The sequence below is a fragment of the Carassius auratus genome, chromosome 23, assembly GCF_003368295.1.
Source record: "Carassius auratus strain Wakin chromosome 23, ASM336829v1, whole genome shotgun sequence".
Lineage (NCBI taxonomy): Eukaryota > Metazoa > Chordata > Actinopteri > Cypriniformes > Cyprinidae > Carassius > Carassius auratus.
This window is the reverse complement of record NC_039265.1, coordinates 2,053,919-2,067,547: the sequence shown is the minus strand read 5'-3', so window position 1 is coordinate 2,067,547 and position 13,629 is coordinate 2,053,919. Positions and strand designations below refer to the sequence as shown.

The window sequence follows — 13,629 nt, the reverse complement described above, 5'->3', positions numbered from 1 at the left end:
CCAACACCTAACCTTAACAACTACCTAACTAAGTATTAATAAGCAGCTAATTAGGAGTTTATTGAGTTGTAGTTAATAATGAATAAGTGTTATCTACTCTCAAGTGTTACCAAAAGATGCAAATACCTTGTTTTTTGTTCTTGAGAAATGGGCTTTCATGAATCCCAATCAATTCAATCAACTCTACATTATGTATCCCTAAATTCAGTCTTACCCGTAAATCCATCTTATTGTGGAAGTTTAAGTTTATGGAGTAATGAGTAAATACTGTTTCATGTAAATACTTTATCTTAGACAAGTAAATAAGAGAGCGGGTGGATACCTTTGCAGCAGAGGAATCTCCATCTACAAAAACAACGCAGAACAGAGGGATGATTATGTGAATAATGCAATTCATATCTGATGCATGCGTAACAACAACCACCAGTGTAAAACACCCAGATTCACGTCTGGAGCTCAAAACCCCAAACATATATAGACAGAAGTCAACTGATGTGCCATCAAACAGCCACACGGGCCACAAGTGATGCAATCCACACACACACACACACAGCTTTAAGTGCATGGGTCATCAGTGCCACGTCCGTCTCTCTGTGTGTGTGTGTGTGTGTGTGTGTGTGGCCTAATGGCTTTCAGACATAGATCTTGTGGCTTTTTAAAGGGCGAGTATTGATGTGAAGCTCTTTTGAGAAGCGGGGTGACTGATGGGGTTGAAGTGGCTTCCCTCAGCCCTGCTCCACCTGTATATAAACACATTCAGATAAAGGGACTCACTGATTTCTGTGCGTCAAACATCAGGCTGCGGTACAACTGCGCAAAGTGACTATACGACACATCTCCATTCCTCAGCTCTCCATCCTAACCAAGATATCACATGAAAAACAACGAATGATACTTTTATGAACACACGCTTTCCTCGAATTACAAATGCATTGGTAATACAGATTAAACAAATACATAGACAAAATATTAGTGCAGTTATCAGTGTGAGAATTAAACCGTATAACAGTCGTTATACAGTGAACTATTACTCCTGCAGCGAGCGGAGAGAAAGAGCATAGTTACCGGGAGTTTCTCCCGTAAGAACCTCATGTTGGGAACTCTGTAGTTGACCTGGCACAGCATACTCTTCAGATCCTTACAGGAAATTCTGCAGAGGAACACACAGCGTTTGGGAATGTGGCTAGAAATACAGTTCAGTATATTTCAGTTTATTTACTACTTTACGTATGAGTTGTATTTATTTATCACAAACACACAGAGACACTGTCGGTGTGTACAGGTGAAGAGGCACCGCTCCAGTGTGAGTGGAAAAGAGTGTTAATTTCTGCTGTGTACGTCATTTCTTTGATTTGATTTAGTCACAAGTGATCTGACAAGCTGGAAATGGCATGTTATCTCCACAAGACCACCATTTCATCCGAACACAGCTCCTCACACAGAGATCATGTGTCTTTGAACCACTCTCGCTGTATTTACCTTCAGTGTGTGTGTGTAGGAGCACACACACACACTCGCGCTCTGAGCTTTGTTTCCTGCTGCAGGATGTGCCGTCTCTGAGCTCTGTTTACCCAACAGGAGTGTGTGTGTGTGTGTGTGTGTGTTTGGTCTGATAAGGACTGGTACCTCTGAGTCAGCCATTTCTTTCTACCCTTAAAAAACACACCTTACACATATCGCAAGGAAGATGAGATTGAGAGATGAAATGGACCGCTATGGCAGGAAAACAGCTCAAACGCGCAGCTTCTGCTGTAGAGATGGTTATTTCCAGAAGCTGTGCGCTCGATTACACTCATATGAAACATACCTGTCTTCTCTGTTACGATCCACTGCGTAAAACTGTTTTCTCAGCCACCTGAGTCCAGCGAAAGAGAAGAAAAAATACAGGACACTTTAATGCTCACATTTCAGGCACTTTACACTTGACCTCTGTGACCCTGGAGCACAGAAGCAGTCATCAGTAGCTCAGGAACAGTAGAAATAGACAACAATACACTGTATGCCAAAAATCATTAGGATATTAAGTAAAGATCATGTTCCATAAAGATATGTTGTAAATTTCCTACCATAAATATATCAAAACTTAATTTTTGATTGGTAATATGCATTGCTAAGAATTCATTTGAACAACTTTAAAGGTGATTTTCTCAATATTTGGATTTTCTTTTGCTCCCTCAGATTCCAGATTTTCTAATAGTTGAGTCTCAGACAAATATTGTCCTCCTAATAACCCATACATCAGTGGAGGGATCGTTTATTCAGCTTTCAGATGATGTAGACATCTCATAATTGACCCTGGTTTTGTGGTCCATGGTCACAAAGGTGAACCCAAAGCTCGATGGTATTCATCAGTCGATATCTACAGGAAGGGGTGCATGTAAAGGTCAAAGGTCACCTCTCTATCTGCAGGGGTGTGGGGGAGCGTAGCGTATCGGACACCAGCCAGGTCAAGCCCTTCACCCACATGACCATCTCCTCGTCTGAGGTCGCTGCGGCGCAGAGAGAACAACACCAGCATGAATACACGTGTGTGTGTGTGTGTGTGTGTGTGTGTAAGAATGTTTTGTGTGAGTGTGTGTGTGCGCGCGTGAGTAAGATAGTGTGTGTGCATGTGCAAGAACATTTTGTGTGTGTGTGTTTAAGAGCATGTGTGTGCGTGCAAGAGCAACTGTGTGTGTGTTAGAGTGTACAGAAGTGATGCACAGCATCAGAGTCGTGGTTTACCTGCCAGACTGAGCGCTTTGAGCCGAAACTCTGTCCCGTAGAGGATGACGAAGCAGTGTGCCTGGTCCGGCCGTGCGCTCGAGTCCTCCACATATCGCTCGAAGTCTCGTGACTTCTGGCCCATGCGGATCTCCTTAATCTCCCGAATATCAACTGAAAGAGACACGAGAGACGGACTACAGTAAACAGAATAAGGATTAAAGTACAATTAACTTTTTTTTTTCCAACATAAAAGAAACATTTAGGTTTTTAATAATGTATTTTAACTAGTTTGAATCTTTGGGTTGATGCAGAATCGATTCAATTCAGGATTTAAAAAAGCTATTTTTAGAAATTCAAAGTAATTGGTTTATGTTCAGAAGACGTGCGAGCGGCTGTGCCTTATATAAATGCATCATCATTCACAGTGTACTAATTAAGCTTTTAATGTGACTTAAACTTTAAAAGTACATTAAAATAGAAACAACAAAAGTTCTTCAACATGAAAAGCAATAGAAATGTAGTAACTAAGTCATTTCTTCAGATAATTGTTTCATATCGTGCGCTTTGCAGGGCTAAGGGACACAGGACAGATTCATTCATAGAACTTGTTAATTTGTGGCAATTGTCCATGTTTCATTAATTTTATTCCCTAAATAACCCATAATTTAACTGAAATAAGGGAACAAATTCATAAATCGAACGAATACTTAATTCATGAAATCTTTCATTTCTCTTCCCATGTTTACCACACACAGTAAGAGATGCAATTAAAAGTGAAAGATAACCAAATAAACCTGTGAAATTAAAGGGGTAAGACTGTGAAGATTTAGGAAAATAAACAATGCCTAAATGTTACTGAATTTGTGGAAATCCGTGACCAACCGGCAAACCAGAACAAGCCACACTAATGAAGGCTATGGGCCCGAACGGCATCCAGAGGCTTGGTCACCATCTAACATTGTCCAGTTAACTTATTATTCCTCAAATAAACAAAGCTTTTATACCAAACTTGTCATAATCAGAGCTTATAATTTGTAAATGACACCATCGTTCACTAGTTTCTGCATGGACTTCAGTAGGGCACAGGTTCTCAAGCCCTGGGACAAAATGGGATGCTTTAAGGAAAATAAATAGCCTATATAAGTAATAGGCCCAACATAAAAATAACAATGTGTTTTCATAATTTTTTTTTTTTTTTTTTTAAATGTGTGAAATATATCAGACTTAATTAAGATAACGGATTTAAAACAGAAGTGTGGCGCCACTCCATAAGTTCACAGAAAAAAAAGGATGACAACGCATTCTGTTTGTTTGCTTTATTTTACAAAAGCACAAGATCTTCTGTTTGTATTGTGAGTGTGCACAAATTAAAGTTAAAACTTTTTTCTGTCTCAGCTGTTTGGATCGCGCTGGAGACTGGAGCATGTGTATATTCTATCGATTCAAACTTACATCGCAGTCTGTTCATTATCAAAATTAAATAGTCAACTAAACATTTAAAAGGTTACACTGGACAGTTTAAATAGACCGTAGTATACCGGTCCTCTCTGCTGTTCCAGGACGTTTTTGCTCATATGAAGAGGAACATCTTTTCCATCTGTGTGCGAATGTGTAAGTAGGTTACATTATAAATAATAATTTAACATTTAAATATTGCGAATATGGAAACATTTGGATTTGCACGTACGCATGCACCATCTAATGCACTGTATGCCGGATTTTTAAAAACAAATAGGCTAGGCCTACCAGAAAGCAAAAATCCAGCAGGATCAAATGAATGTGAGCAACAGTGTTTTTCTGCAGCAACGCCGATGGATGCGGTTCACTTACTGCGCAGCAGTCAAACGCGCAGTTACGTTTGGGATAATTTTATTTTAAAAGCCATAATGTCAGTTGAAAACCTACAACGAACACCACAAAACCATTTAAAGAGGCGAGTTCAGCGGTCTCCGTGCCAGAAAACAGTCAACCAAACTAAATGACCCCAGACGTATGGCATGCTCTCTTCATTTTATCAAATGATCATAATCACATCTATTCATTTTACAATCCTGCAACTAGCATTTTATTCAGACTAAAACCCCTTTAATTCAAGCGAGAAAGCATTTTGTGTGTGTGTGTGTGTGTGTGTGTGTGACTTTTGCACATCCTGTCATGCCGGTGACTGCTGGCTGCAATAGACAATTTTTCAGCATTATGGTTAACAATTAATCGATTAATTGATCATTAATTTAAACGATGATCGATCTTGGAAATAATCAATATTTTACATGCCTAATTTCATTCATTCTTGCTGAATAAAAATACCACTTTCTTCTCAAAAAATAAAAAGAATGAGATGTTACGGACTAGTTTTGAACGGCAGTGTAATTCCATGAATTTTATATTAGATTCAGTACTGGTCAACTGGACAGGATTATTGAAATACTTCCCCTAATGTATCTAATGCGAAAGCAAGGCCACTTCACCAGCTTTCTGCAGAGAAAATGACAGGAACCACATTACCTACGTCTGTAACGAACCGTCCATGAGATAACAGAGAGTTACTTCAGAAAACAATTATAGTTTTATAATACTACAAATGTGACCAGTAACCTGAGCAAAACACCACAGCATGAAACTGTTACATCATGAAAATTCATTTTTACATTTATATTCCACATTTAGCAGAGACTCTTATCCAAAGCAGCTTGAACTGCTCTCGAGCTACACGTTAGATCAGTTTCAGAGAAACAGTGCTGCTAGCGCTCTTCTGTCTCAGCTGCAGGAATATTACTTTTATACCTTCATTATTACTATTAGGGTTGCAGGTGGAAAATAACTTCTCAAAAATAAAATCCCTGGAATATTCCAAAAATCCTGGAATGTTTCCAAAATGTACTGGAAATGTTCCACCTTTTTGCAACCCTAGTTACTGTAAGCACAACACCACATATGTATTTAAAAACAACTAGGGATGTAAGGATTCACATCACAAAACGAGATTTAAGACAAATTATAAATTAAATGTGTTCCTTTATTATGGCTTGGACAAACTGCAGCAGGTTTCTTTGTGAAATTGAAATAACACGATAATAATATACTAATATAACACTTAACACATATTGTTGCTCTTTGGTTGGTTTTTATTGCCTCTCAAGTCCTAATTTGTAAGTCACTTTGGATAAAAGTGTCTGCTAAATAAAAATAATGTACATGTAAATAACAAAACTAAATTAAAATATTAAAACAAGCCCCAAATCAAATAAGTAACACAAATAAAAGAAATCTCTTCACATAAACAAAATAAAGCTTTGTCTGTGCTCTTTCCATTTAAAATTAGAGACAACCACTGGATTTTAACCATGATCCAAACAAAGATGCAGCATACGCAACATGAGCAGTTTTTAATCTAAATTAGAGTGTATAATTTAGAAATTAAGAAAAAACATAATTGCTTGACTTCAGTTTTGTATAACTATAAATTAAAAGTATCTGCATGAAACAGAAACAGCAGACGAGCTGAACGAGACACAAGTAGAGTCCCAATTCGCATACTATCCGTCCTAAATAGTATGCGAAACTAGAATTAGTACTTCCCAAATCGTAGTATGTTGAAAATAGTATTCCAAAGATACCCGGATGGTCTACTATTTCCGGTTAGAATTCGAAGTGCAGATCAATGCACACTCTAAGTGCTAATATTGCCCACAACCCATTGTGTACAGGAGGGAGGAGCTTCGCGATGGCTTTGCGGTGATGTAAACATGGCAGCCGGGTGCAGCAGCGGAGATGCGCCCTCAGCTTTTAAGTGTAAGAATTCAAATGTTTAACCCTAATTAAAGTTATATTTTATTTTGTTACACACATTGCACATGAAGGTCAGAACCAGCCGCCTCACAAACGACCTGCGTTTGGTTCTACGACGACACCGCCCTGCTTCTTCACTCCTCAGCTTGGTAGAAGAACACATTGTAAAATGTATTGTGAAACAAAACGATGAGAAAAAAAGATGGGAATAGTAAATACAATTTTATTGGACATAAAGTATTATTGAAATGTTAACAGTTGTGGTGTGCGTAACTAGGCAACCACGTTGTCGTTCACGTTGCATGACGTCATCGAAGTATGTCCCAGAACGTGCATACTCTTTTGCTACACACTCAAAAGTATGTACTTTTAGGTCGTAGTATAAGTAGGCGAATTGGGACTCAGCGGCAGATTCACTCTCTGCCAGCAGGTGGAGCTTACAGTGTTTCCTTGGTTACCGCTGTAAACAAACCAGCGCTGCACTTATGAACAGCCATGATGCAGTGTTTCCTTGGTTACCACTGTAAACAAAGCAGCATTGCACTTGGGAACCATGATGCAGTGTTTCCTTGGTTACCGCTGTAAACAAGCAGTGCTGCACTTATGAACTTTAATATGCTCCATACAGAGACAAGATGAACAGAAAAAATACAATCTAAACTCTTCTGAAGACAGCAAGTTCCCTCAGACATACATTCACAAACTCCTGCCCCTAAATGAATCACGATTGGTTTAGCATCTAAACCGATTTGAATCGTCACATATTTTAATAGACTTTCAACCAGCTCGCGGTTAATCATCACATCCCTAAAAATAACAGAAGTCGCCAACTAAAAATGACAACAATAGCAATGGGAACGTTTTGATTAAGACACATTTTTGAGACTTCAACTGCCCCATCATGAATTTTTTGGACTTGGTAATGGTAATTCCACAATATTTTTTGATGTACCATATAAATGTAATCATTTAATGCCACATTACATCGGATCCCGTCGCTGAACATGATCCTGCCCCAGGACAGGAAGAGCAGCAGCAGAGATAATAAACACCTCACATGCTGGATGTGAACCTGCCTCACCCACACAAGCACCACAGCGCAACACGCCTCAGGATAGCCCAAAACTATTCGAGCAACACTGCAGATTACCAAAAAGGACACGAAAAGCTGTTTTCTTCTTAATATGTTTAATAGTGTAAGTGGAACATGAACAATGATGAACAACAGGTTATTACGTTAAATACAGGTTCTAGGGCTTTACATAAGCCTGAGAGATAAAAACTGTAACACTTTAGACTAGGGAACACATTATTCACTATTAAGTATGACTTTCCCCTCAATAAACTCCTAATTTGCTGCTTATTAATAGTTCGTAATGGTGTTGTCAGGGTACCAAAATTTCAGTATTCGGTACCGATACCAGTGAAAATCCACGGTTCTCGGTACCAATTTCAGTACCAGAGTAAAACACAAAAATATGCCAATTAAAAAAATAATAATTAAAATTAAAAAAACTTTATCACTAAAAATAAAACCAATGCCATTCTTTATACTTATTTACAATTGTGTTTAAAGTTTTTCTACTTGTTATATAATTATGAAAAACAGTAAACAAGTTTCGCCCAAATTTTATTTGTCTTAATTTATGAAATTTAAAGGGGCTTATTTGCTATTAAAATTAAAACATGGAAGAAATATTTTGTGATTTCTTTAAAAAATAAAGTTTAATTAATTTTTTCAACAGTAGTAGCAGTATCATATACATTTTACTAAATAATAGTTATATTTAGTAACACAATGCCTTTATGTAAAAATGAACTTTTAATGAACGCATAATTGTCATTTTAACTGAATAAAGACTGGTGGTGATGCTTAAGATATTTTTGGTCTTTGAGGGTTTCTGTAAAAAAATAAAATAAAATAAAAAATAATAATAGATCATATAATTATTATTAAAAGATAATACTCCCAATTCTACTACCATACTAACAATATACAATGCACTATGGATTGACGAGCTGCTGGGTTCATGAATATTAATCACGTTGCTTTACGTATGCGTTAGGTCAAACTGATTTGCTGAAACACAGGGACGGTAATAGATGAACGGTAGCCAATGAAATTGCCATTTGTGCATTAGCTCCGCCCGCTACTGGAAAAACCGACATATGTTCTTCTTGTTCGAAAAATATGAATCATTCTAAATGAACTCCATTATTTTGACAGGAGATGACAACAAAGAATATAGTTTACATATAGCATGTCGATTCAGTTTGGTAAGACTCTCTCTCTCTCTCTCTCTCTCTTTGCATGTGTGAGAAAGAGCGCTATCAGTAAAGCGACGGTGAGTTGAGCACCTTTGCACAGCGTCAAATGCAGGTGCGCTGTGCGTCCATTGACATGAATCGAAAAGTACAGTTCGCTTGATGGAGAGAGAACTCTGAAGCTCAGATGCTGAAATTAATGCAAGCGTCACGCGCTTCAGTCTATGTAGTAAACAAACCCGCACGTCTCTGCTATTCGATCATTCACACAGAAACACACAGAACATGCAGGATTCATATTTCAAACAACTTTTGCGGCTTAACATTTACAGATATTGGTCCATATGGAGATTTGATTTGATTAATTTATGCTAACTTTGACAAATTCCGTGACTGTCCATATTTTCATAGTTTCATTTTCATGATTTTGAGATTCCGTCCTCGTTTTCTGCTTTGTGGAAATTATAGCACTGTATCTGTCAAGAACCGGGTTTGAACGGGACCTCGGTTCTACCGGTACTTAAAGAAACCTGGTACCATCACATTTCAAATTTTTTAGTACCGACTTGGTACCGAAGTACCAGGTCTTTTGACAACACTAGTTATTAAGGTTGTTGTTAAGTTTAGGTGTTGGCTAGAATAAGGTTTAAAATATAACATTTTTTTATATAAAACATTTTTAAATATAGCCTTTATGTGTGCATGTTTATATATACATAAATATGCACAGTACACGCATATATATTATGTAAACTAAACGTTATATTTTTGAATGCGATAAATCGGGAATAATCGTTTGTCTGCACTAGAAAAGACACCAAATTACAAAATTATTCAAGACGAATAGGAAGAAACTGAATCTGGAAAGTACCATGACTGAATGAACCAAAAACAGAAATAAGCTGTGCATTAAAGAAAACCTATGTCACAACAACACGGCTTCTGTCTCTAAGAAATATTTATGGCTGCTAAATTTAAGAGAGTCGTGTGTGTGTGTGTGTGCGTCCCGTTTCTCCTCTCGCTCTTTAACCGCACTCATCCTGTGCTGCTCTGACAGAGACACAGGTGTCATTAAATAAAACTCAACACCAGCTCCATCTTACTTTTTAGTAACACTCATTTCCTCATAAAGTCACGTCATAAACCGTGAATCCGGCAGAACACAGAATGAAATCTTCATTATGTGTGTGCTACTCTGGATCTCTATGGTGACTGTTCTGTAGAAACGACAGCATTTAGTAGAAACTAATCAAGTTTAGTCTGTAAACCGTAAGACAGAGTGACACTTGTAGAACCCAATAGTCATATTTAATGTTATTATACTGCTCAGGGTTTTCAAGAGTCTGAAAATGTCAAATAAAGCAATAATCCCAATGATATTAGAGCAGCTACAGGTCGCTGATCGGCACGGCCTGGCTTTCACAAGGCTGATTACTTTTATAAAAAGATTACGACAAATATAGCTAGCAAGGTTTCATAATTAACACAGACATACTGATATCATGAGTTCACAGGAATGGTTTCACAATATATACTTTATAAATACTTAACTAATCATGATTAAGTATCAGATACAAGTACAAGATTTTATTTGATTTTTTCACTTAAATATTTCTTATATTCAAATAAAATTCAAACTCTGAAAGAGTAAAGGGAAAATGTCAGTAAAAACTAGACTGTTAAAACCACAAGAGCATTCAACAAATAAGTAAAAACCACGTGTATGTATTACCGATTGTTTAAAATAAAAAAATTCAAACCTTTAAAGTTTTCTTCATTGTTCACAATCACATCTTGAATATTTTCTGACCTTCTACAATAAAATCTGTTTTAAACAGTGCTTACCACACACAAAACTCAAAACTTTAATTAATAATGCAGAACATTTTGCGCATTATTTTTATTTTTCTGAATTCAAATCTAAACTCAGCCTTTTTGCATATTTCCAACATTAAGGTAAAAAGCTGTTATGTAATATAGAATCAGACACTAGATATCGACTGAGATGAATGGAGCTTTGTTTGTTTAATTAAAAAACAAAATCGGCCAGTAATGTCAAAAGTAGGCATTAAAACTAAACGTTCACATTTTAAATTATCATTTAAAAGCAAAATATCTCAATATTTGCACAAAGGAGCAGTAAGTTATAATAAAGTATGATGGATGATTACAGGAAGAGTAATAATTGAATAAAATATAAATTGTGTACTTTATGACCTTTGATAATTTAACACTTCTGTGATTAGTTTCTTCCATTAAATACAGATAATACGGACAAGTTAACTTTAATTTAATACACACACACACACACACACACACACACACACAAGAAGAATATCTTGGCACAAGAAGTAATGAGTGTTTCTCAACATAACCTGACTCAAACCTCGTGCTTTGTTCTTTGCACTGATAATCAAATTCATTCAAGTATTTTATTCCTAAATCATATCAGGAAATAAGATGACTCGCAATGACATTTGATATGACAGATATTGTGTGAATAAGACATGATTAAGGAATCATAAACCAAAGGCCAATGGCCATAAAAATGTCCTTAATGAGACCAATGAAGAAACTAGTCAAATCAGATGAAGCATAGTTCAGATCTAAAGCCTTAAATCAAAAACAAACACTTGAACTAATTACCTTCCTAATTAAGGGACCCCAATCATATCTACTTTAGAAGTAGAAATATAATATCAGTGCTGTCAAATGATTAATCGCATGCAAAGTAAAAAAAGTCTTTGTTTACAAATATATATGTGTGTATACAGTATAAATACACACATGCACATATATATTTCAGAAAAATATGTTATGTTTATATATAAATATAATATATACACATGTAAATAAATGTAAATATTTGTAAAATATATGCTGTATGTGTGTATTTATATGTATGTAAACAGTACAAACACATTATGTAAACAATAACTTATTTTGCATGCGAATAATCATTTGACAGCACTATTAAATGTTTATTTTTCATTTCTAGTCTCTTAAATGAGACTCTTAAATGATCACAAATGTTTGCGTGATCTTTCAAAGGTACAATGAGCTTTGGATGTCAAAAGATCAAGGTAAAATTGCTTTCAAAATCAATCTGATCTTTTGGTTTACGTCCATCAGACGATCAGATCAGACGATTTCCCAACTACCAATTACCAAGAATTTCTATTAACGCATGAAGTATGTAGTACAAACCATTCATCTCTAAACCAAGACTTTATTTTAACAGAACTTTTATTTGAACTGCTTTAGATTAAGTCTCACTAAAGACGACTTTCTGACCCAAATCCACATTAACTAAATGAGTGAGTTTCTCTTCAAAGTTTGGTTCGGATTACCTCGAGTCGTCAGAATCTACAAGAACAAAGTCCTTGCACAACACCCAACACACATGACCTCAGTCAGCAGGGCCAGATACTAGTGTCCACATCTGCTCCATCTGTTTCTTTTTATATGATAAAGCTGGGGAGTACAAACACAACAGTCCTGCGGAGGAAGCCCCTCTCTGAGACACACACACACACACACACACACACAGGACAAAGGCGGTTGGAGCTCAGGCTTGGTGCAAGAGAACTGCTTGACAATTCCAAACAGGGCAGCAGGAAACAAGCACAACCGAGAGTCTTCCTGTCTCACACACACACACACACACACACACACACACACACACCTTAAAAGAGAGTTTAACCACAGGAACATTCAGGAAAACCCATTACAATTAAAATTTCTAAAAGCACAGTTTGTCCAAAGATGCGAACACACCTTTGGTTACCGTGAGTTTTATTAACTGCTGATTCTCTGATATCGGAGCGTGAAGTTGGGGGAACGTTTTGGTGCAGATCCAACTCGGCTTACAGACCAACCGAAACATTCATAAGTGAGCTTATCTGATGTGCTTGAGGAGGAGTGACACACTGATTATCAGTCGAAATAAAGAAACATGTTAGCACGATCAGTTGAGCATGGAGACCAAGCCAAGCGCATCTGAACTAGATGTGCGAGTTCAAATCTAAACGTCACCTGCCACGCAAACAGAGAGCGCTTGAAATGGTTTGAACTGGTCCATACAGCTAAACAGCATTCCAAAACAACTCTTTCATATCACAAATAAAGCAGCGCTTTTTAAAGATCAGTCGGCTGTGTCATTAACAGGGGTGGGACTCTATGGGTACCTCACGATTCGTTTCGATGACGATTAACGATGCATCAGAATGTTTCCATCCATCCTGTACATCTATTAGGGGTGGAAATCTTCAGGCACTTCATGATCCGATCCCATTCTGGGAGTCATCATCCAATTCCAAAACTACTCTTGATCTTCATTTTTTTCCCCAATTAATTCTTCTGCTGTGCAAATACATCTTTACAACTTTACATTTTAAACGAAAATGCATCGGAGAATCTATTTTTTCTCCCACCCCTAGTCATTAAAGGGGTCATATGATGCGATTTCAGGTTTCCTTTCTCTTTGGAGTGTTACGAGCTGTTCATGAATAGATAAGATCCCTAAAGTTACAAAGACTTAAGTCTCAAATCCAAAGAGATATTCTTTATAAAAGTTACGACTCGTCCACTCCCTCCTAAAACGCTTCATTTAAACACACCCCCACACGTCTATGTCACAATGTGGGAAGATTTGCATAACGCAGCACAAATGTTCACGCAAACACAAGGCGTAACTTTTATTCTCGCTGTAGTATTGTTGCTTGTGAAAGTAAAACTACTTTGTTTGGCTCTTTCAAAAGAGGACACAACTAGAAATCGCTGGTTAAGTTGTATTTACAACACTGATCCAGAACAGTTCAACCCAAATATTCAGATGTGTGCAGAGCATTTTATGGATGACTGTTTCCT

At 37.0% G+C, this 13,629-nt stretch overlaps 1 protein-coding gene across 2 annotated transcripts in view; it reads right to left on the bottom strand.

The window, feature by feature from the left end:
• plcg1 (phospholipase C, gamma 1) overlaps positions 1-13,629 on the bottom strand; it is a 45,141-nt gene that overhangs the window by 27,169 nt on the left and 4,343 nt on the right. For both annotated transcript variants that reach the window (XM_026199205.1, XM_026199206.1), the window contains exons 3-8: positions 2,725-2,877; positions 2,396-2,489; positions 1,808-1,855; positions 1,066-1,150; positions 775-858; positions 323-345 (exon numbers count right to left, since the gene is read on the bottom strand). In XM_026199205.1, the coding sequence (XP_026054990.1) occupies positions 323-345; positions 775-858; positions 1,066-1,150; positions 1,808-1,855; positions 2,396-2,489; positions 2,725-2,877 (487 nt within the window). The remainder of the gene's footprint in view (positions 1-322; positions 346-774; positions 859-1,065; positions 1,151-1,807; positions 1,856-2,395; positions 2,490-2,724; positions 2,878-13,629) is intronic.